Source organism: Triturus cristatus, chromosome 8, assembly GCF_964204655.1.
Source record: "Triturus cristatus chromosome 8, aTriCri1.1, whole genome shotgun sequence".
In the NCBI taxonomy this organism is placed as follows: domain Eukaryota; kingdom Metazoa; phylum Chordata; class Amphibia; order Caudata; family Salamandridae; genus Triturus; species Triturus cristatus.
Window position 1 is genome coordinate 181752917 of NC_140591.1, and position 25784 is coordinate 181778700.

Genomic DNA, 25784 nt, shown 5'->3' on the forward strand with positions numbered 1-25784 from the left:
ATTTCTCTCTTTACCAGGATACACTGAGTGCAGTTGAGCTTAAGAAATAAAAAGGAAAAGTTGTTTTGTACGAGTCCTTGCATTTTAGGTATGCCCTGTGTTGGAACCCCTTTCAGAGGGCCATGGGACAAGCAGGGGTTACTGTTCACAACAGAGGGGATTGTGGCCTTTTACTCCTTTTGTCCCGGGATCCGACTTACCATGGGGGGACTATCTGGGTCAGGTACTACCCCTTCAGCACCTGACTCAACGACAGCCTGGGTCAAGCAGGCCAAGGCACCTCAGGCAGAATTAGCATTAAATTATGCTTAAGCTCATAACTCAAAATACTCAGAGTGACTCCAATAATATCTTTGTGCAGCTATATACTTCTAGAATTTATTATACACAAACACAGCACACTAAACAAGTCACACAAAATGTCTCTCGAGGCTAGCGCCATAGTGCTGATTGAAGCTGTGCCTCCCCTTCCTCCACACTAACCAATATGTCAATAGCAGATCTTTGAAGGTGACCCTACAATGCTGTCGGCATTAGTGATGCGCATCAAAGTGTAGAATTGGCTTTGAAAGTTCCAGCTCTTTGGGTAATACTACACTGAATTCATGCTAGTCTCCAAAACTGTCTCCACTGAAATATGCCTCAAAGGTTCAAAGGCCTAAAACATCTTCTCGATCAAGATTACCTGGTCCACAGTGCTAACCTCATCAGTCCCACCATCTCCCCGACAATGAGCTCAGGCCTGTCGGCGATTAATTCTTCCTGGAATCAAAGATTCCTTTGATGTGGACAGAGAACACTCTGCTCCCCTTCATTCAGTGTGGGCTTCCACCCCAGCACTAAGGAATGACAGTAATGCATATGTCCTGTATGGGGTATTCAGTCTTCACCTCTCCTAGCCTCTACAGACCTCCTGTTTCCAATGGAACCACACGGGTCTCCATATTATGTACCATACACAGTCGCACACACACATACCAGCATGCACACACAAGTATCACATACTGTCTGACGCTACACACAATCCATGCAGGCCAAGGGTGAGTTAAGTACACAGCCACGGAACTTTACATGAGTTGGCCACTAGGACTGTGATACAGGTAAAAAGGCTGTTCACACTACTGATCAATGTGAAACACAAAACAAGTATGCTGCCACCACTGTGCTTGTGTCACTTAATTCCTGGAAAAAGCAATAGCCATCAACCATCAAAAGGGTAGCGCTTAGGGCCTCCCTCACAGTCTAACAAGACTGCATTAGCATGACACAGCTCTAGGTCATGGAGCACAAACATGATCCATGTTCACCGATGACCAAAAATCATTACCAGTGGTCCCGATATCCTTACAACTGGAACACTCAGGGCAGGGGAGCACATCCATCACCATGCAGGGGACTTGTCTATTCCAACATCCTGCATATCTGAAATCCTTAACTGTGAAGTATCTCAGATATTGCCTAGTACATTTTAGGTGCTACTGATTGCACATCATTTTGGTATGTAGGCGAAGTCAGTAAAGCCCAAGTGTTATGACTCACTATGCTACAAATCCATACTATTTACTTAAAATGACTGATGACGGTTGTTTGACAAAGCTTTTGCTATAAGCTAAGGTAACATTTTTACATCACAGTTCAAATAGGAACACTGGTCTGAATAAAATGTGCTTTACTTCCAAATACTGATTTGATGGAACAATTCTGTGTCTCTTAGAATGGCTAATGCACCTGAAATTGTAGGCCAAACTTGTGCTCAACTCAACATAAAATCCTCTATGGTTAGGATCAAATATATACTAAGCTTACTTTAAGACACCCACTGCGACTTATTATTCCATTCATTCCTGTGTATCACTCCTGGTCTATATTCAATTCTGATGATTCAGCTCTTCCCTCCTCTCCCATACTCTCATTCATTTGGAACGAAGGGCCTCAAGTGCAAAAACCAACCCTGCAATTCACAAAATCACAGGGCTTACAACCACAAAAAAAGCTTTTCTTTATGTACAAAAAGCCCTTTTCCGAATCAGAAAATGATATTTTACTCATAAAATGACTTTTGTCATCCTTTCCCTACAGCAAATAGGAGGTAGCATGAAATGGGCACCCACCTCCTATTTCCGATTCTGAACATCATATTCAATCTGACAATTTGTCAGTCAGCTCTGAACATTGGGCCAAAAGGAAAATGCTACTTGTTAAATGTATCTGTTCTAGGCAGGTAGAGCTGCAGATCCACACACTATGCATAGATCGCCATCTGCAGTTTGCACTTGTTTTTGTCTTGGAAAAGTCTTTGGAAGTCACAAGATAGGTGACTCCTCCTTTGGATGATAGCGCGCATGGGCATCGGCTCCATCTTCAGATTGTTTTTCGCCAGTAGGGAAATGATGGAGTTTTGTGAGAAACAGATAAGGTGCCCATGTATGCTTTATCTAAATAAGATAGTACTGGAACAGATAAAGGTTGCCGGGGAGGTGGGTGGGAGTGTGTGGATCTACATGCCAAGAACAGATGCATACTGGTAAGTAGCATTTTCCGTTTGAGGCATGTGAGCTGCAGATCACACACTATGCATAGATTGTACAGCAGTACCCCTTCCTAGCGGCGACCACCAATATCTGTTGCAGTAGTTTGAAATAATGTTTTGAGTACAACCTGGCCCACACTAGCTTGCTGTTTTGTTTACACATCGACACAATAGTGATGTGTAAATGTGTGCGGTGTAGACCATGTAGCTGCTTTGCAGATGTCATCTAAGGGAATGTTTCCTAAAAATGCCATTGAAGCCACTATCTTTCGGGTGGAGTGGGCTTTAGGGGGAACTGATGTACGTTTTGCTTTGTGATGGCAAATCTGTATGCATTTGACAATCTACCTTGCTATCCCAGATTTAGATATGGGGTTGCCTTTATGTGGTGGTGAGAAGGAAATGAAAAGTTGTTTTGTCTTGCGAAAAGGTTTTGTTCTTTCAAAGTAAGAAAGCAGTGCTCTTTTTACACCTAGAGTGTGAAGAGCTTTCTGCGACTGTTTGTGGTTGCGAGAAGAATACTGGCAACTCCACAGACTGGTTGAGGTGGAAGGGTGAAATAACCTTAGGGAGGAATTTTGGATTGGTATGTGTATCCTAAGTTTCACCTTTGGAGATGCAGTAGGTACCCTATGATGTGTTGAATAGACACATCTAGAGGATTGATGGTGTTAATGTGACAATTTATCGCAAATCGGTTCCACTTAGCTGCATAGCAGGCTCTAGTGGTGGGACGTCTAGCTTCTTTGATAATGTTCATACAGTCAGGGGGAAGTTAAGGTAACCGAAGTCTAAGACCTAAGGAGCCAGATAGCTAGGTTGAACTGTGCTGGGTCTGGGTGCCTGATCTCTCCACGGCTCTGGGTTAAGAGGTGTGGGGGGAGGTGTAGTTTTTGGTGCGTTATGGATAGTTCCAGTAATGTGGTGTACCATGGTTGTCTGGCCCATGTTGGAGCAACTAGGATGAGAGTCGGTGAGTGTTGCTGTAGTTTGCGCACCACCAGTGGAATGAGCGGGAGAGGCGGAAAAGCGTACACAAATCTGCCTGACCAATTCATCCATATCGCATTTCCTTTGGACAATGGGTGTGGATACCTGGCGGCGAAGCTTGGGCATTCGGCGTTTTCGTGTGTGGTGAAGAGATCTACCTCTGGTTGTCCCCACATGTGGAAAAATGGTTGAAGAACTTGCCGATGAAGTTCCCACTTGTGAATCTGTTGTGTCTGACGACTTAACAGATCGGTTATGTTGTTCTGGACTCCCGGGACATGTTGGGCTAGGAGAAAAATGTTCTGAGGAATAGCCCATCTCCATATGCTTTGCGCTAGTTGAGGAGGAGTCACCTATCTCGTGACTTCCAAAGACTTTTCCAAGACAAAAACAAGTGCAAACATCCGGGCCCAACAACAGATGGCGATCTATGCTACGAATAAGATCTGCAGCTCATATGCCTCGAACATTAATTTCTTTCCGCCCAGGTATCTTTCAAATCACTCAATTTATTATGCAGTAAGTAAACTTCATGGAAATTCTTGTGCAGAAAATCATTGAAAAATAATTAGGGTGTCATGGAAAGGCTGGCGGAGATTGCTTTGGGGGCCCGTTACCGGCCCCTGGGGGGTGGGGGCCTGCACTTTGGGGGTACCTATGGGACCCCCCTTCATTGGCATACACAAGGTGGCAGGCACCGCGCAGTGCCTGTCACGTTGTGCATGCCAATGCACAACATGCATATTTAACATTGTGGTGGGTGCTGCTTACTGCACTGTCCGCAACAATGTTAAATATGCGGGATGTGCTGTGACCGCCAGGGTGGCGGTCGCATCCTAATGGGCACAGTGGGACCGCCGTACCTCTGGCGGGCGGTCCCGTTTACCATTACGATGGCGGGCGGACTTTGTTCGTCCGCCATTGTAATGGGCCCCAAATTATTGAAAAGTAATTAGAGTCAAGGTTTATTAATTTAGTTTGACCATTTTTTATTACAATTGAACACATTACTACCTAAAGTACCCCGTTATCTGGCAGAGACTATCTAACCGCAGATTCCTTAACTTAGGGTCATTCCCAGGAGACAGACTGGACCCAGATATTCTTGAGCAGTACCCCTGCGCGGCAGTAGGAGGCTTCTTTCAGCTCCACCTCAGCAGCGCTCAAAGTAATGAGCACGATGCCTGTATAGGTGCAACCCCGGCGCACTGACAATAGTTTCCTTTTGTGATCTTTCCACGCCTGAAGCACAGAGCCACGAAGGATGCTAACGTACTGTGTGCAGGACAAGATCTCACAAGGATGACCCTATGCAGAATTCTGTTCGCAGAGTGGGGGGGATCGATAAGGAATTTGAAGCTAGATCGACTATCTACCAAGTAGAGCATTTCCAAAGGTAAGTAACTTGTTCATCTAATACAGACTTGTAGCCACAGATTCCTTACCTTAGAATAGATATCCAAGCAATACCTCCACAGAGGTGGGTGTTCAAGCTGATTAGACCAAAAAGTCATGAAGTACCAAAAGCGGAAAGTGCCTGTCACAATGAACTTGACTGTTCTGGCAATAATGCTTAGTGAATGTGTGCAGAGATGCCCAAGTAGCTGCCTGTTAGATGTCCAGGACAAGGACTCTTCAAGCTAATGCAGTAGTCACAGCCTTGGCTCAAGTGGAAAGAGCACACAATACCTCAGGGAGTTGCTTCTTGGCTAATACATAGCAGATGTGTATGCAGAAGAGGACTCTCCATCGTGAGGGGGTAATTGTTTCCATGCACCCTGAAATAGCCAACAAATTGATCATCTACCCGGAACTCTTTAGTTCAATCAATTTTTGGGTTCAGGAGATGGAGTAGAAGGGTGAGGCGGGGCAAAACAGGTAGATAGGATGATATTTTGACCCACACGGTGTCACTTTCAGGCGACAGGAGGCATGAGTTCTCAGAACCAGTTTGTCTGGGTAGAATGTAGTGTAGGGAGGGTGCACAGAGGGTGCTTGCAGTTCGCTGACCCTCCCGGCTAATTTATTGGCCATCAGAAAAGCTGTTTTGATGGCGAGTAAACAGAGTGGGCAGTTGTGTAGCGGCTCAAAGAGCGCACACATTAGAAAGGTCAAGACAAGACTGAAGCTACATGGGGCATATTAAATGGTTGTGGAGGGAATAAGTGTTGGAGTCTCTTTAGAAAACAAATCGCAAACGGTGACTTGAACAAAAGGTTGGTCCGGCAACCGCAAGAAGGACAAAATGGATGAAAGGTAAACTTCTACAGTACCCTGGACAGAGCTCTGTTGGGCAGAGAAAGAATAAACAACAAAACTTGGGATATGGGTGCAGAATGAGGGTCAACATTTTTGTAGGCACACCATGTCTTAAATGTGTCCCAAGGCATGCATATACCCTCTTGGTGGAGGGATGCCTGACTGCCAGAAACCCATTACAGACTTCAAAGGGGCGGGTGGGGTCAAAAGCTGTTAATTGTAGCTGTTCAATCTCCAAGCATGAAGACGGAGCTTTCGCAGGTTCGCGTGCAGCACCTTGCCCTGCTGCTTCGACAGGAGGTTCTCCCAAAGGGGCAGCCTGATTGGAGGACCGATGCTCATGTGCAGGAGCTCAAGACACCAAACTCTGTGCCAAATCCGGAGCTACAACAATGACTTGGGACAGTTATTCCTGATCTTCGTGAGAAATCTGGGCAATAATGGCATACAGGAGGTCTGATGTTCTGCAGACATTTGGGGTGGGTGTTCCACAGTACCTGAGGACCTGTCATTCTGCTTTTCAATTGTACTTTGCTTGCTGGGCTCGGCCCTTCTGGTACGATGAAAATTCAATAAAATATGTTAAAATAAAAAAAAAACAGAACAAGAATGGCACACAGGAGGTCTGAGCCCCACTCGGATGAAAAGTGTCTCTAAGCGAGAGCGGTCTTGGAAACTCTAGCATGCAGAGCTGCTAACATTGTGTGTTCTCGGCAGGGGCAAACCGATCTAACCAAGGTTCTCCCCAATCTCTAAATATACCTTTCACTACCTCCAGATGGTGATGCCATTTGTGATCTGGCATTGATGGCAGAGTTTGTCCACTCTGGCGTTCAGAGAGCCAGGCAGGCGTTGAACCACCAGGGATATACCCTGCTGTTCCATGACCCCACCCACCCTGCCTGTTGCAGTACTTAAAGAAAGTGTCTCTGTATATACTGCACCAAGGTAAGGTACAGTGTGTACAGAGTCCAACAGTCCCCAGAGGTTTGGAAGAGGTTAAAGTTAGATATAACCTTACTCTCTAAAGTGGTAGCTTGGTCTAGCAGTAAGGCAGTATCAGAGGACAGTGTAAAGCATTTGTTGTACACACTCAGTCAGCAAAATGGTTTCACACACTAAAGAACTGAACTCTAGGCCAATGGTTTTGTATATAAAAATATATAGTTGTTTTATTTTAGAACTACAAGTAGGTATTAAAATACTTTCTCAGAATATGATGCTCTAGTTGAATACTTTCAATAAGCAATAGACTTTTAAATGCAGTAGTAACAGTTGTTGCAATAGGCAACACAATTATAACATTGAGCTCAATGGGAATCTTTAAGTAAATGCAATATCAATTACTTTGCATTACTTTGCATAGGTTTTTCTTACTCGGGGCTGGATCCTGGATTCAGCCCAGTTGAAAGAAATCGTTTTTGCTACACAGGCGATTTTTAAGGAATATTTGTATGTTTCAAAAATCGACACTAAGAAGAATTTGTGGTAAAACCCAGGCAATGTTATCCTATGGAGGAAAGTTTGGTAATCGGAAAATCGCAGTTATAATTACTTTTCAGGGTCAGTGCTGGGCACCAAGATCCAGCACTGGGACCTCTCCTGGTAACAGGTGAGTAATTTCGTTTTCGTTGATCGAGTGATGTTTAGTGAATATTTCAAAGTTTCAAAACTCGACACTTAGAAGAATTTCCAAGTGAAAACCAGTCAATGTTACCCTATGGAGAAAATGTGAGTTATCGGCTTTCAGGTAGGTACTCGACTGGCAGAGTTAAGGTTCTGGGGTTAGACTCGGGGGTTTCCGAGGGTCAGGTAGGTACAGTTGTTACACCCTCAGCGGCACAGGGCCTACTCTCTTTCAGAGAGAGTAGGCCCAATGTTAGCCTATGGCGTGCAGGGGGCCTTTGGTTGGTGGCTGCTAGCAGGCAGGCCATGAGGCTGTGGGAGCTGGGCTCATGGTCACTTACACAGGGCAAGTGGGGAAGTAGAATAGAACAGATGCTGCAGGGTACTTTTGAGCCATCGGGCGCTCAATGGATTTCAATGGGAAAGCTGTGACACAAACAAAGGCTGCAAGCTCGGGGACGGAGATTCTTCAGGTGCGACCACCACTGCGAGAGGTAAGTTGGGAAGCTGTAGGTTAGGTAGGCACCCAGCAGTTGGGCACATGGGGCCGCAGGGCGCTGGGGTGTCTTTTGGTGTCGGGAAATCTTACCCTCTGCTGGTCGCGGTTGGAGGGGTTCCTGGTATTGAGGCTGCAGGCGTCGTCAGGAGCATCGAGGAGGGTCCTTGGGTGCTGGATTCTTGGTCCCAGTCGCCAGGGGTACGTCCTCGTGGTCTTTGTTCACTCAGGCACACGCCGGGCTCGGCGGGTGCAGAGTGTGCTGGATTCGCGGTTCCTGGCTGGCACCAGGGGTTGTTGCTGTTTGAGCAGAACCACTGCTCGTGGGAGTCCCAGTCTTTAGATGAGCAAGGCAGTCAGGTCCTCCAGGGTTTTCGAGGCTGCGGCCCAATGGAGACGCCGGGATTTAGCAGGAGCAGGTTCGAGGGTCGACAGGCCTGTAGGGATGGGGCCAAGTCAGTTGGTGTCGTCCTCTTGTTAGCAGCTGCACGGCAGGTCTTCTTTCTTCTTCTTCTTGTTTCAGAATCGGGATCTGAGGAAGGAAGGTGCAGGGTGCCCCTAAATACTAAATTTAGGGGCGTTACAGGTGGGTAAAGGTCAGGGACCAATGGGTCCCTTCCCTGGGGTGGGTACACCCCCTATCCTGGCACTCTCCAGTGGGAGGGGGGCAGGAGCCTAGTCCTTATTGGGTAGGGCTCCCCATCCTCAAGATGGCAAGAGCCCCGAGTTGTGCTTCACGTCGCCTCCCCCACCTGAGGGGTGGGGTTGGTAGAGGCTGGCACACCCCCTTTCCTCACTTCCGTTTTCCCGCCGATCTTCTCGCCAGAGTGGGGGTCAGAACCGGTGGGGGCGAGTTGCTGAGTACAGAAAGTGGCCTGGAGAAGCTCACAAAGGGGGCATGCCTTTGAATCTTCTCCTGCCCATCCTGGGGGAAGAGGCCTAGCACCTCGCCCCAGGATGTGCATTGTTGCAGGCCCACTAGAGCAGATGGCTCTCTACCCAGGGGTCCAGCAACATGTCTGCTGGGTGGCAGCCTAGGCAGCCTCTCAGTCAGGACACTGGTTGTTGGTTAGTTTCAGGGAGCATCTCTAAGATACCCTCTGTCGTGTATTTTGCATTAAATCCCACACTGGCATCAGTGTGGGTTTAATGTGCCGAGAAGTTTGATACCAAACTTCCCAGGTCTCAGTGCAGCCATTATGGTGTCTGTGGAGTTCGTAATGTAGACCTCCCAGCACCATATACTCTAATGGCAACACTGCACTTACAGGGCCCAGGAATGGACCTGGGCACTGTAGGGGACAGTGCTCATGCACCGGCATAGGGCACCCAGCTAGAGGGGTGACTGATGTATGCCAGGGCAGTGGTTTGTGGGCATGGCACACAGGGATGTGCGCCATGTCGTCTCTGTTTTATTCTGCACCCGGACACTCAGCCTGCAAAGGCAGTGTGTCTGTGTCAGAGGTAGGGCCTCTAAGGGTGGCACAATAAGTGCTGCAGCACTTAGGGGCCTACTCTGGTCACAGTGCCCTGGGTACCTATGGTATCATTTACCAGGGGCTGACATGTGGACAGAGATGCCAATTGGATTTAGGCTTGAATGCAGTTTTAGGGAAGGGACACAGTCCCTGGGCACCTGATTGGCAGGAACCCAGGGCACACTCAGTCAAAGTACATCAGTAATTCAGCAGAATGTGGGGGCATACCATGCAAGAAAGATGGCACTTTCTCACAAGTACCATATGGCAATGGGGTTGTCCGGGAACACCTGTATTATCCTTCAAAGGATGGAGGGTAGAAAGGCTTCCAAAGCCAATTGGATTGGAGCTCCAGCATTTTTGATGTGCAGTCCGGATTACGCCAGAGACCAGAGTTCTCTGATCTCTATCTCTCCCAGATGGTCACCCTGTCCCATGAGTGATACATCTTTCACTACTGTGACATCTGGTTGGGGAAGGTCGCCTCAAAATCAGTCTCACCAAAATCCAGGTTACAGGCTGAAACATAAGAATCATACACCAAATATCCTGTACTTGACATTCAGTAGGATAGGCATAAAACTGCACTGTATCCAAAACGGCTACAATGAAAGAGAGCGTCTGAGAAGGAGGCAGGTGTGACTTAGGCACCTTGCTATTGAACGAGTGCAGGCTGTTCGCCATAGTCTAGAGGTGAGAGATGACCACCTGGTTCGATCCCATCTTTAAAAGCCAGTCATCGAGGGGAAGACTGGGACCCCGACCTGCTCAGGTGTGCTGCAACCAACACTGTCACCTTGGTAAAGGGTGGACGGGGGGGCATGGATAGGCCCAAAGATCTTGCCATAGCCTGGCTGTCTTTAAAGCGCTCCAGCGTTCAGTCTGCCTTCTTGACAAAAAGGCGAGAGTCATCAAAGGGCATGTCTATGAGGGAAGCCTGGACATCCTCCGAATAGCCAGTGGTTCTCAACCTGGTGTGGTGTGTCAGTGCCACCGACGCAATCGTTCTGCCAAGTGAGTCAATCTATCCCACATCAAATGATGAACTCCGTTGCATTTTGCCCGTCAGCAACAGCTTGGGTGAGTATGTCTCGGGCCTCCTCCAAGACCATGGGCAGCACTTGTGCAACTGAATCCCGCACAGTGTGGGTACATTAGCACAAAAGAAAATTGCAGTGCTAGGCTGGTGGAAGAAAACGGCCTCTTACCAGTGCTATCCAGCCTTTTGGATTCCCTATACTGGGTTAACTCGGGGAAGTGGAGGCTTGGACCACCAAGCTCTCTGGGGTGAGGTATTGGATGATGAAACTGGGGTCCCTAGGAGCAGGATAATGGCAGCCGGCAATTGTCTTGTGGACAGGAACTCCTGAGCAAGGCTTGGACCAGACCTCAAGCAGGACATCTGTAAGGGATTCATTAAGTTAGAGTAAAGGTTCGGAGGGGGAAACTCCTGCTCGAAGCACTTCTATAAAGACCTTCATCTTCAACGCCATGGAGGGCAGTAAAATGTGCGGGAGATCAGCCGTGCTCTGCACCACCATTGCAAAAGAGGCTCCCTCCTCCATAGCCACGGTGGGAAAATTGACTAAGCCAGTGTCTGGTGAGATGTCCAAACCAGTTCTTCGTACCAGCTGTCCTCTGCTTCATCAAGGGGGTTGTGGAATCCATAGGTTTCCTCATGCCACTCCCAATCAGCCCCCTCTCCAGGTCTAATAAAAGAAAAGGGTGCTGGCTCCGACTCAGAAGGCATGGTGCCAGCTGGCCCCAGAGTCTAACAACGTTGATCTGGCTCTGTATCACAGTAAGGGATGACTATGGGGTCGGCGTGGCGGCACCGGGAACAATGGCACTGGAGAGGACTCTGTAGAAGGTTGCAGCCTTGCGGATAGAGCTGCTCCAGATCCAGCACTGGATCCATGAGGCAGACTGGCATGAGGGTATCCAGTAGGAGCTCCTTTGGGGCCCAATGGGGCACAAAGGCCTCTAGATGGGTAGGACCTTCCAAATAGGAGGTGCATACTCTCATAAAACTCTTAGTTGGGTAGGGTTCGCTCTTGCTCTGGGAAACTCTGGGAACACAGAGAAAACACAGGCACAGGCTCCACAGTGGAAGTGAGTGAATGAAGCCTCGAACTGTGTCATTGTTCCCGCCCCTCATCCAAGGACTTAGACAAGCACAGTGAAGTCGAAGAGCATTTTGACTTGTTAGACTTCTTTTGTTTGAGGGATTTACACGATACTTTGGACTGGAAGAACAATCGTTGCGAGCAGCTACGCGAGCAGTTCCAGACAGTCAATAAATGGTTCACACACACAATAAGAAAACCGAAGCACCAAGATCTTTGGGAACATAGCAGAAGCGGAGATATTGTTTTTAGAGGAAGTTAGAAAAATACTTCAAATAAAGGTTTTTAGGCATAAGCCTTGAATGCTAGAATGTATACTATGGGAAAAAAACACATAGTCCATCGGGACTTAAGGTGCTAAGGGGCCAAGGTGCAAAGTACCACCAGCAGTTCCGCTTCACCGGCCCTGAGTTGCCTCTGTCCAGACGTGCTGGTTGAATGGTAGCCTTGAGCACTATACCTTTGAAGTCAATGGGACTTGAAGTAAGGGCTGCAAGGAGGGACTTGGGGGCAAGTCTGGGGGAACCCAAAGGGGGGGCTCAGGTCGTGGGGACCCCTGGGCCAAGGGAACGCAGTCAGATATTGTGGACCCCAGCTGTGCAGCTCAGGTGCAGAGAGTCTTGTCTGGCTGGCCACTGGTGTTCGAGGCTCTCACGGTTGTCGGTAGATCTGCCGAGTGAAGGAAAACAAAACAGCAGGGCCACTCTGGTCGTAGGTCTCGCCTGTCTAGCTATCCCTCAACGTGCAGGAAGGCTTCCAAGGTGGTGGTGTCCAGGTTGGACACAAAGCAAGCCTTGGCTGGTGCAAGTGCCCCGATACTCAGGGTATTGGTGCGGGGGGCTCCTGGAGAATGTAGTGTCTCTTAACTCGGCTGAGAGATGGTGCTGACCTCTCAGAGCCACAAAGTTCTCCTCCTGAAGTGATACTCCCCTGGCGGGCCCGATGGTCAACACTGCGGTGAACCGAAGAGATGTGGTCGGTGCCTGTGGATGCAGGGGGATGGCTCCGCCACCCCAAAGGAGATGATAGCTTGCTGTTGAAGTGCTGGACAGCCCGCCAAATGTTGGGTTGGATGCACAGCCGCAGGACGAGTCAGGTCTTTGCAAATGTTATAATAATTTAAGTAGCAAGCAGCAAGGTAGGGTTTTGTGTCAGTTTCTGTGCAGGTCCTTGGTTCTCACTGTAATGTCTCTTCTTTGTCATCTTCAGTTCCTAGAAAGTTGAATCAGTGGACCTGCTGTTAGGGGGGCATAAATATTCAATTAAGCAATGTATGGGTGTTTTAGGGGAGTACGAGGGAGTAGCCAATGAGCTACCTACCACTACATCCCCTATATGACCACTTCCTGTGAGGAGTGGGCATAACCCAGACCCAGAATTCCCCATTTCCCCCCCAAAAAAACCCTTCTCTAACTGTTCACATCAGGTAGCTCATCTTAGGGGTGTGGTTAGCTTGAGGGAGCAACACACTTCCTGAATAACTAATTTCCCGCCTGCTCTGGTGTCAAACGAGCCCCAGGGAAGGTGGTGGTGCTCCTCAGGTCTGGGCGGAAGCCGGGGCTGTATGTCAAAAGGCAGCAAATGCTTTGAAGTCTCTGGTCGTGATATGCTAAATTGCTAGCCATCCAACTGGAGGAGGTGAGAACACCTTCTGCCAGGCAGGCATTGTTCCTTCATAGGGCGCCAGAAATCAGTCTGTGGTCACAGGCTGGAAGAAACCAACACACTAAGACTAGTAGGGCTGCATGGAGCACCTCTAATGTGCCCTTGGAGTGCCTGTCCCAATAAATCTGATGCTAGCAACAGTACAGACTTAATAAGACATGGTGTTTGATATCAAACAACCTTACTCTCAGTGAAGCCAGTATGTAGTTGTGTACCTCGTAATGACCAGTGCCCAGTACATGTTCATAAAATTGCTTCCTAAACACTTGCAATGACTAGCAATGGAACTAGGCATCACAGGGGCATACCGGCTCATGCAAATGTGCCCTCACATGTAATATTTTGCACTCTGCCTTAGGGATCTCTATAGGGCTGAAGTAAGGGTGACTTACATATAGTACCTGCAGTGTACCTGGGCATTGCACACAGGAAGTGGGCAATGTAGTGTTTTTCAAAATAGCTTGCACCATTTCACACATTCTGCAATGGCAATCTGCAAGTAGTTTGCATGTGGGGGGGTCCCTTTGGGTGGCATAATATATGCTACAGCCCTTAGGGACCCTCTTTAGTACCAATGCCCTGGGTACCAGGGGTATCATTTATTAAGGTCTTGCGAGAGCGCTAAAGTACTTGCCAATTGGGTCTCAATTAACATGTGTGTAGTTTTCAGGGAATGAGCATTGGCACTGGGGCCTGGCTAACAGGGACCCACTGCACTTCTAAGAAAAAAGCATCAGTACCAGTGGGCAAAATGTCTAAGAGAGGCACTTTTCTACAGAGAACATCAACCCCACTTTGTCAGCGATGTGCACTCACAAACAAAATGCTACATTTAACCCTGCTTGGCAGAGCATCATATAAACTGAGGCAGAGGAATAATGCTATGCTGTGTTTATGAGCAAATATTTTTTTTTTTCATTTTCAAGACATTGTCTTGTCGAAGGAATCTATCTTGTAGGTCGAACTGGGTGCCAAAGCAACCAAACTATTTTTAACGCGTTAGCCAGGACAGGAAGTTATATCATCCCAGGGTAAAGTACAAGCTTACAGGTAGGGGGCATTTTTCAATAAAAACAACATGATTTAACATAGCTGCAACTACTTTAATCTTTCTTCAAATTCACATCAATAATTTGATAATTTTCATTAATTTAACACAGATTTCTTCCAATATAGAGATACAAAATAAACAAATAGTTTTCAAAGAATGACATTTGTGTCACAGATAAAACAATAAACCCATACTCATATAAGCTCTCTCGCGTAAGGTCTGCTGTGTTATCTATTAGCCTCTGATAAGCATCGCTGCTTGAAACCCCTTCATACAAGGATTCAAATTCATCCACTTGATTACGTAGACTTTCAGGGACAGCAAAAGGTTCACTGGAATTCAAAAACATTCTGTAAAGAAAAAAATAATACATTGACATATCAAAGTCGCAAAAACCAACACCATTTCCAAAACAGTTATTAGACTCCATCCATCTCCCCAATTCTTTGTGACAAATTTCTTTATAAAAAAAAAAAAAAAAAAAAAAATCAACCACCTAATGATTTTTTTTTTTTTATTAAGTCTTTTTACTGATTCAACAAAAGAAACAATACAGGCCTTATTGACGTTCATACATACAACACATTTTACCCGAAGCTCTGAGCCAAGTTCCCTGTTAGGATCCTCTATCTAAACATTTATCTTTATATATGTTCAGTGCCTTTTCTCTCTTTCAACGCCACACCTAATTATTTTTTGGGGGACCCGGAGGCTCTCTCACAAATTAATCAAAAATATGGTATTGTATACATATACTAAAACATTCCTAAATATCTCAAGTAATATCAGAAAAGATTTACCTAGAAACACCTCGCTGCTGCAAAAAAGAACTGGAAGAATAAGTGTCATCAAGAGGACAACTGAACGCTATCCAGTCTGACATGCAGATCCCTGAACAGCTACATGTTAACAGGTCCAGAATACCAAATTTGACGGTTTTCCCATTAACGTTTATAATGAAAGCTGTGAAGAAGAAGTTACTCAGTAACAATCTTTCTAGATGTACCCACAGACTCCTTAGCGCATGAATCTTCTGCAAGCAAGTGTGTGTTGGACACGCATAAAACAGAAGGTATACAGCACCTTTTTGAAAAGGATTTTGACATGATAAAATGTCATGGAAGAACAGATCGATAGAATGTGAGGAATCATTTCCAAACAGAAGAGTGAAAATAGTCTTAACAATTTTGAGAATCCAAGTGTCTGAAATGACTGCCTGCCAGGTTGCTACAAGTAGACACTTATATCTACCAGAGCGTGAATTAAAGCTGTCAAACTGCTGTGGCTGTCTAACAGTTGTAGAGGGGTGCCTATGATGAATGGACTGAAACCTCAAAGAGCCCCAGAGTGCACTAGGGAAGACAGGCATAGTGTACATGCTTTTAAATGAGGCGCTGCAGCTATGAATCAGCTTCTCCTATGAAATACAGGAAGCCATTGTGTGGCATGTACATCAGGTTCACATGACATCCACAGAAAAATTGACTTAACAGCGACGAAGGTGTCCAAATGGCATTAGAGGAGCACAAGCAGAGACTCACAGGGATAAAGATTATTTTTCCCTTAGCATCAATACACTTGTATTGCATATCCTTAGAAGTGAAGGGGAAAGAAGAGACTTGTGTTTGGACGATAAACCCTGCTCTGCATAATTTTGACGTGAAGGGTGGGCAGAAAGGAACTCCTGTTCCCAGATTCACAGCAAGAACGGAAAAGTGCTTGTACGATGCCAGATGACAGAAGCAGCTCTGAGGAACAAGTGGCAGGCTGCAGAATCTTACTCAATAATCTAGAATTGCACACTTAAACAGAAGTTGATTTTTCAGCGCTTTGGTAAGCTTTCAGACATCACTGTAAAGGAGGGAATCTACTCAGTAGAAGGACTGGAGGGCCAATCCAACTTAAGATCAGGGGAGGTTTCCAACCCACTAGTATGTTGTAAGTTTTTGTAAATATTATCAGTATAATATGGAAGCAGAGTGCCTCGTTAGTGACATATGTGTGGGGAACCATGTTAGACAACTGAATGGCATCAGGGTGGAAGTCTAAGAGGGCATCCATACAGGTAAACTATTGAGCACACAGCAGAGACTTCAACAAAGGATCTTCCTCAAAAGGAGACCCAAGTCATTAATTCCCAATCATTATTCAAAATTGAGAGTGTTTTAAAAATGGAAGGAGTCAACTGCAAAGCCAGTCCAGATGCTATGCCTACCAGCAACATCATTGGGGAAACAACAGAAGGCCTGAGCACCAAACAGTTTATGGTCAGCTCCAAAAGGAGGTCAGCCAGCGCCATGGAGACTAAGTCTCTTTGGGGACCAAACTTGTGCAAGGAGGAGGTGGAAAAGTAAGAGAATGGCCTGGGTCAAAGACGCTACTTGCCGTGGGTCTACCAACAGCACTGGAAAATGTCTGGATGCATGTGGGAATCTCCTTTGCATGAAATAAGAAGTCTTGACTCAGGAGATTCATCAGAAATGAGCAGGTTTATTCCAAAATAACAGGACCCATCCAATCCTACAGCCAGCTCAATATGTATCACAGTATCTGCCTCAACCGCCCCTGGTCTTGGAACCTCCTTCAAATCGTTACATTCTCTAACCTACGTAACAGTTAGAACATTCCTAAGACATAATAATGAGCTAGAGATACTGGATGACACAGGCAAAGCATCGCTATGACATCCAGAATACCACACACCTCCCTCCGTTAACAAACGGACAAAAAAACAAAAATTAAAAGCATGAGTTGGTCAAACATGTTTGTAACATATACACAAACAAACATAACAAATAGTATAATAGAACACAACAAATCACGAAATATAATCTTTCAAATATTCTGGTTTTCTTTGAACCCTAGAAGATTTGCTTGAGAAATCAGACAACACAGTATCATCTCTCAATGTATTCTCTGAATCCACACTAAAATCAGAACACACAACGATTCTTCCTAAGTTCCAAATCTTATGGTCATTTGTTCTTACAGCATTATTAAACACTTTAACCACATGCATAGGTTTAGAGAATCTTACTTTAGAACCCGGAAGCCTTACAATCACCTTATCTCCAATCTTGACTTCTGTATGTTTAGTAGATTTCCTTGCATCAAAATTTGCCTTCCTATCTAGACACTTGTTCTCTTCTCTTTTCCTCCACCCTTCAGTGTTCTCTTTGACAGAAGAACTAAACACAGAATCCCCCAAACGTCGAACCCATGAAGGTTCCACCTGAGTACAAGGAGCCCTCCCCTTAAAAAGAATAAAAGGAGACTGACCCGTTGAACTGTGCGGAGTCATCCTATAGTCTTCAATTTTCTTTAAAACTTGTTCTTTCCCGTTTTTTCCAGAGCTTTTTGCTAAAGAGATTGTCTCCTTAATCACCCTATTGAACCTCTCAACCATCCCATTGGTTTCTGGGTGATATAGGGAACATTTTTTATGTTTTATGCCTCTATCCTTAAGGAACTTCTCCATTTCTTTTGAGACCAATTGCACCCCATTATCCGTTAAGATTGACTCTGGGAATCCCTCTCTAGCCATGAGATTTTCAAGAAATCTAATCACATGAACAGTCTCTATACCAGATGTAAACTGTATCTCGGGCAGCCTTGAAAATAAATCCAAAAGCACAAAAATATAATTTTGCTGTCCATTGAAATGAATGGGACCCACAATATCCAGAGCTATCTCTTTCCACGGTCCACTTGGAAGTTCCCTCATAACCATAGATTGAACTCTAACAATTTTCGACTTTTCACTTGTGGCACGCACCAAACAATCTCTGATAACCCTTTCAATTTGTAAGTCCATCCCAGGCCACCAATAAGAAGAACAAAGTCGCTCTTTAGTCCTGGACATACCAGAGTGCAATTCATGAGCCATGTCCACCAAGGCTTTCCTTATCTCTAAAGGAGGTATCAACCGTGTCCCACGTAACAAAATACCGTTACACACTCCCATCTCATCCTTCACACCCCAAAACTTTGTAGCTTCAATTGACCCAGCATTTTTTTTCTTCCACCCATTCTGAATTAAACTCATTACTTCAGATAATACTGGATCTTGAGATAACTTTATCCTCCATTGATCCTCATCAATAATGCCAGTATTGACCAAACACACATGCAAGTCACTCTCAGCCCAATCATCTGTGTCGTCTTCTTCACCAGAACCCTCTACCAGCCTAGAAAGAGCATCAGCTACTGTGTTCCCAATACCAGGAATGCATTTTATCTCAAAATCATACTCTTGAAGAGCTATGACCCACTTACTGATTCTTCCAGAAACTTGGTCAATACCCTTTTCCCCAAATATCTCACACAGAGGTTTGTGATCCGATTTAACAAAAAATTTGGTACCCCATAAAAATTTCTTTAATTTCCCGATAGCCCAAAATACTGCAAGAGCCTCACGCTCAATCATCCGAATAGCGCGATTCTGTATCCTTAAGACCTCTAGAAATGAAAGTAATGGTTTCCAATCCATTATAACTCTCTTGTTGCAACACTGCACCCAACCCTTTAACACTTGCATCCGTAGTTACAACAGAAATTCTAGAAGGATTAAAACCTTTAAGGTTAGGTGCATTACAGAGTTTTTCCTTAAGCCCAATAAATTCCTCATCACACTCCCGAGACCATTTAAATTCCATACCTCTCTTCAAGAGTGCTCTCATGCTCGAGCAATGTTCCGCAAATCCCTCAACAAATTTGTTATAATACTCAGCCATTCCAAAAAACTTCATCAGTTCTTCTCTTGAAGATGGAGGTGGCATGCGAGAAATTGTGTTGACCAAATCAGGTTTCGGAGAGATACCCGCACCAGACATTGTGTGCCCTAAATAATGAATAGAAGAGGTTTCAAAACAACACTTCTCTAATTTTATGGTTAGGTTGGCATTTTCAAGTCTGTTTAACACCTCAAAAAACACCTTCCTATGCTCCTTGTGATCCTTTGCATATATTAAAATGTCATCCTGATAGACACAAACCCCATCACACCCTTCAAGAACTCTCTCCATAGCACATTGAAATACAGATGCCGCCGACACTAAGCCAAACGGCATCCTAACAAATCTAAAAGTTCCGAAAGGTGTGATAAATGAAGTCAGGTCCCTGGAAGACATTTCCAGCTCAATCTGGTGATATGCAGAAGCTAAGTCAATTGTGCTGAAGACTTTGGCACCACCTAGCAATGTGAGTAACTCCATGATATTAGGTAATGGATACTTATCAACAACCCCCCACTTGTTTAGTTGTCTCAAGTCCACACATAAGCGTAGAGACCCAATGGCATTGCGTGCAGCGACAACCGGAGCAAGTCATTCTGTGTTGGAGACCTCATCAATTATTCCACCATCTTTAAGTTTATCCAATTCCATCTTCATCTCCTCCCTCACTGCTAAGGGAACACTCCTAACTTTACAAGTAGAAGGTTGAGAGTTAGGACGTAGAGGTATGTTCAATTTAAAATCTTTAAGACATCCTAATTCCTTTCTAAACACTTTTGGAAATTTACTTTTAATGTCACTCAGAACACCCCCATCAGAATTTAGAAGAACAGTTTGAATGTTCTGTTTAAGAATGATTGGAGAGGAACTCCCTGGATCCAACATAACCCCTAAATCTGCTTGGTGGAACTAGCTGATGATACGGTCGCCCTTCTTGGAGACATACACCTTCCCTGATAGATATCTCCCACCATACTCAATTAAACCTATAAAATACCCACACAGTGGAATAGGTTCCACTGTAGATCCACAGTAGATCCAGGAACACAGCGCTGGGTGTCCTCGCACAGCGTGACTGCCTTGAATGATCACAGTGAGGCTAGACGCTAACCTGGTGACAATTCATACGCATGCGCGAAAGAAAGACATTCCCACAGCTCGCTGTGTTTTTACGCACCACCGGAGATCTTGAAACAAGACGCTGGGTTGTCCTTGCAACGGAGCTTCCCGATCACTGTCTGACTGGACACTTACTTGGAAACCTTCTATGTGCAAGCCTGAAGAAAAACAATCACCTTCGTGTTTATTATTCACTTTTCTTCCATGACGAATCTGCTGCCAGTGAGCCACACGCACTTTGGTCAAACTCCGTTTCCAACGTACTTACTCACACGCTAATGACGACGCTAGTAGTTCACCGAATCCCCTTGCAGGATTCCACTACGTCATCATTAGCACAGCGAGATTGATGGATGAAGAGCTCCCTTGATCTCCCTTGAGGCAACGAAGTCATAGCTCCAGTTGTAAACTCCACAAAGAAAGCGTGAGACTTGGATATGGCACACAACGAGTCACTGCGCTTCAACACTGCAGTTCAACAAGGTAGACTCCCAAATGAAATTTAGTGTGAGGAGGGTTCTCTGAATGAATGCGTTTCTCTTTTTAAAAAAAAAAGAAAAAAATGAAATAAAATACAAGGGACGAGCCTGTGACGATTACATAATACCCTTATCATGAACTTCACGGCGAAAGCTCCCAGCCCCTAAATCAAAGACCACAGTACCTTGTATAAAAGTAAAAGCAGAGCGTTGTGGATGTTGGGTCCTTCTTTGGTCCAGCTGCCGACTACGCCAATGTGGGAATCTCCATTGCATGAAATAAGAAGTCTTGACTCAGGAGATTCATCAGAAATGAGCAGGTTTATTCCAAAATAACAGGACCCATCCAATCCTACAGCCAGGTAAACATGTATCACAGTTTCTGCCTCAACCGCCCCTGGTCTTGGAACCTCCTTCAAATCATTAAATTCTCTAACCTAGGTAGCAGTTAGAACAATCCTAAGACATAATAATGAGCGAGAGATACTGGATGACACAGGCAAAGCATCGCTATGACATACAGAATACCACAATGCATTCTTTCCAAAGCCAGCTCCGGCTCTTAAAAATACAGTGTGGTCAGGGTTGGAGATTGATAATGTCACCTTTCAGACTCGTCACTGGAAGAACAGTGATGTCTAGAAGAGAACTCCTGCCTCTGATGCATTTTGTGGGAGGAATTCTACTTGGGGGGCTCCTCTTTTCAAGGTCTTACCTGTGGAAAAAGATCTCTCAAAAATACTGATCACAAATGATGACCAGTATTTTGCAAGCAGCTAAAAGAACATCTGGTCCCATTTGTTTTTTTCCGGCACATTCAGTGCAATGTATTCATTCAAATCCTGCATCAACATCTCATTGCAGACTGAAGATTAAAAATGTGTAGTTATTTGCTCAATATTTGTTGCACTTTTCATATGCATAAATCTAAACCATGGAAAGGTAACAGAGGAAACGCTGCCCTGACTGACTGCAGTCTAGCTATACTTAATGTGTGTGTTCTTTTTAAGGGAAGGTAGTCAGCACAATCAATAATGTAATATGAGTGCAGATCACTAAATAGTGGCAGTCACTGTTTATGATGCACAGCTCATTTGATGACAGATATCAAACTCAGGACTATATGGAAAGTATAAGAACTATATAGTTTCTAATTTTATCAGACCTACTGGCTCTATTGGTGGAAGCTAGGTCCCCCTTGCCAAAACTCGCTGTTGGTAGAACACACTGAATTTGAAGATTGTCAGAATTTAGCAACATTTTTTTCCAATACATGGCTATGACGTTCAGTCACCCCTACCTAGGAACATCCACCTAAGGAACTTGGGCCCTGTGTTCTTTTGGAGGTCCAGACATGTATGGGTTTATTATAGGTTTAGTGTGTACTCCGATAATACACTGAATTCAGAGCAAGAGCAAAACTCTGGTACAGTCTTTTTGTCACAAGCATTACCCTTGGCCTGCAAGGAAACATACCACAACCCTAGATTGTGAAATTCTGCCCATTCTAAGGTTTATATCACTGGGTGAGAGACCCCCCCTATCCTGATTGGCTGGCTGAGAAAATGTGCTAAACGTATGAGTTACTTACCTTCGGTAACGATGTATCTGGTAGAGACGATTCTAGCCGCAGATTCCTTCACGTAGAATTATCCCCAGGCGTGAGACTGGATCCGGAAACGTTTTTGCCACAGCATCCCTGTGCGCCGGGGTCAGGGCGACATTACGCGACTCCGCCCAGGCGTCGTCTGCATACGTGACGTCAGCGAGGTCACATAAGACCCACCCCGGCGCGCCTACGTCAGTTTTCTTCTGAGAACTTTTCCGCACCACAACGCAGAACCACCAGATAAAAAACTGTGGAAGCATGGGACCAGTGTACGAAGACCAGAAAAATTAGAAGGAAACAGTGACTAACAGCACCACCAGAGTAGTGCCAACACCGCAGATCCCAAGGGCAGGGACAGAAGAAAGAAGAAGAAGAACAAGCAGAAGCCTGCACAGTCACCCTGCCAGCACAGTCAACTTCCCATCCCCGTGCCCCGGAGGCAAAGGACATGCGTAAAAGTCATCGCACATGCAGTAAACCCACTCCCCCCATCCTGAGCAAGGAATGGGACCAGTCGCAAGACAGAGACAACCAACTTCCAAGTCACCCCAACCTAGAGGGCAACCACCCACAAGGAACAAGGGCAAGACATGGCCAGATGACCCTTATCAGAGGATAGCAATGGAAGGAAGGGAGGGGAGGGAGAACAGGGTTTGAAAGCAATCCCCCCCAAACCTGGAGTAGCCAGAGCAGCAGGGCACCGGAACCCCATCCTCCAAAGAACCAAGGAGGAATGAACCGCCCCCAGACAGAGTCACCCGTCAAGAACAAGGAGGGCACTCACAGGAGACACAGCCCCCCACCGGGAGGCGAGCACCAAAGACCAACCCAAGGGTCCTCGCAGAATAGGGGAGGAAGGGTGGGCCGTGAAGGAATCTGCAGCTAGAATCGTCTCTACCAGATACATTGTTACCGAAGGTAAGTAACTTGTACATCTGATAGAGACTACTAGCCGCAGATTCCTTCACGTAGAATAGACACACTAGCAATAGCCCCCGGGAAGGAGGGTCTGCGAAAGGACCCCACCAGCCAAAGCAGAACAGAAGGCTCCACAGGGGACCAGATCCGTGGATCAGGGAGAACCGTGTCCCTGCCAGGCCAAGGGAACCCTCATAAGCAGAACCCCACCAACCCCAAGGGGATGTAGGAGGGAAGGAAGTCCGAAGAGGCCCGTACACCCACAGCAGAGGGACCAAGGGCAGGACGGAGAGGCCGAAGCACCCCCCTCCCCTACCAGGCAACACAGCTTCCGCCCAATGCCAAGACAGGAAAAGCAGAAGAAAAAGAAGAAGCCTAGAGGGCCCAAGGAAACGAGAGGAAAGAAGGCGAACCCACTCCAGACGGAGGGCAACCTGCCCGTCATAACAGCCACCAGAAGCAAGAAGAACAGCCCGAGGCCCCAGAAAGGCCGAGTAGGCAACACCTGGCAAGGGAGAACGTAGGATCATTGTTATAATTACATTCCCTTACCTTATATATTTTCTTCCTCCTTCTAATCCACTTTACTTCCCTTGGAACCTTCCTCTCTTCTCCCTTTCTTCCCCCCCTCCTCCTTCCGCTGTTGGTATATTCCTACTGTTGGCCGAGAGGCTACCTTAGAATGCTGGAGTTAACCTTCTCAAGAGAGCAGCTGTTTGGGCGAACTGTGGAGGTGGAATAAAGATGTTCTTACCTGCATCAGCGTTTTCTTCGTCTTTGTAACACTGGCGACGAGGGTGGGATTCGGCTGGGAAGACACGTATGCGGAAGAAAGTTAATTGCTCCGTTTCCCCTCAGATGGTGGTGGGGAGAGTGAATCAAAATTCTTTGAACCAATGAAGATTGTGGAGGTTAAGCAGAATACTGTCCTTCTTGAGAATGGTCAATGCTGGAGCATGGATAGACTGACCAGATCCCCTGAACCTGTCTCGGATCTCCCTTGTTCATCTTTCCCAGCAACCATCCTCAGTATAATAACAAGGAGGCATTTTAATTGGAGCTTCCGTTCAGACTTTCATTATTTTAACGGTTAAGTTGACTGTAATGTTACTTCTGTTTCCCCTCCTTTTAGGGGGAAGATGTGTTATAATTACATTCCCTTACCTTATATATATTCTTCCCCCTCTAATACACTTTACTTCCCTTGGAACCTTCCTCTCTTCTCCCTTTCTTCCCACCCCCTCCTCCTTCCGCTGTTGGTATATTCCTACTGTTGGCCGAGAGGCTTCCTTAGAATGTTGGAGTTAACCTTCTCAAGAGAGCAGCTGTTTGGGCGAACTGTGGAGGTGGAATAAAGATGTTCTTACCTGCATCAGCGTTTTCTTCATCTTTGTAACAATCATCCCAGACCTCGGGACAGGAGCAGAGAGAGGAGGAGATGCCCGGGCACACCACTACGAGTGGCCGCGTACACGCCCTCAGGAAGCAAAGCAACCTACCTAAATGCCATGGAGAACAGGCACCCGAAGGTGACCAGACCCCTCTTGCAGAGCGAAAGCTATATAACAGCGAACACCACCCCACATAGGGTACGTTAAGTCCCATGATAGGGGACCGTCTTTGGAAGAACTTCTGCAGCAGAGGAAAAAAAACAAAGAGACACGAGGAGAAAAAACACCCCCGCAGAAGGCTTAACAAGCAGCCCAAGCAAAGCAGAGGGCCCAATCGCAGGGCCAAATCTGCGCAACAACTACACACAATCAACACAAGGGCCGTCCAGCAGCCAACAATGCCTAAGTCCCAAGGCAGGACGTAATGGCTATAAAACACACTCCACAGCCAGACCAACCAGCCTAAGAAGGCCAAGAATCAACACAACTCAGAAGTCACTGAGGAGGGGACGGAGGAGGAGGAGGAGGATAAGGCGGAGGAGGAGGGTGGAGCCCCGCCAAGAGCCTTTGGATGGCAGAGTCGGCCGGGGCATGGAACAATAGTCTGCCATCAAATGGAAGGTCGACGAGTCGTTCCCTAATATTCTCAGGGAATACCCCGTCCCGAAGCCAAGCATGGCGACGGAGAGCGACGGAGGAAGCCATGGTCGGGCCCAGCACCTCTGAGACGTGCGGAGCGGAGAATAAATGCCGCCAGCTCCCGGCCATCCAATGCATGATGCCGCAAGTCCACCTGACCGGACTCCTGGGACGCTGTAGATCCCAGAGTCTCAGCTGAGTCCCACAAACAGGAGGAGGCCCTAGCCAGCACACACAAGGTGTTAAGGGCACGCAAGGACATGCTGGGTGAGGCGAATATGTTGCGCCCCCAAGAGTCCAGCCAGCGGGCCTCTCGGGACGGCCGAGTCAACAGCGGCGGCAGGGAGGGAGAAGCATTCCGCAAAAGGGTGCTGGCGGCTGAGGGGTGAAGGGAAAGACACGCCGGGTCACGCGGCGCCAGGAGGTGCCGGTTCAGAAGATGCTGAGGCACCGGGTCCACTGAGGCAGTACGCCTCCAAGCACCCGTCAAAGAAGAAAGGAGCGAACCTTCAAAGGGAAGTAAGATTTCCCTCCCACCAGAGCCCTGGTGGAGGACCTCCAAGAGATGGTCCGCCGGAAAGTGAGCCACCGGGTCACCCATGCGCAGGATGCCCACAGCCGTGGACACCGCGTGAGCAAAGGCCGCACCCGCCACCGTAGGGCCCCGCGGTGGAG

The 25784-nt window shown here is 46.6% G+C and overlaps 1 protein-coding gene across 3 annotated transcripts in view; it reads right to left on the reverse strand.

The window, feature by feature from the left end:
* The window catches only part of LOC146801783 (E3 ubiquitin-protein ligase TTC3-like), a 1211260-nt gene that overhangs the window by 506118 nt on the left and 679358 nt on the right, over positions 1 to 25784 (reverse strand). For all 3 annotated transcript variants that reach the window (XM_085621275.1, XM_085621274.1, XM_085621273.1), the window contains exon 32: positions 14416 to 14571. In XM_085621275.1, the coding sequence (XP_085477401.1) occupies positions 14416 to 14571 (156 nt within the window). The remainder of the gene's footprint in view (positions 1 to 14415; positions 14572 to 25784) is intronic.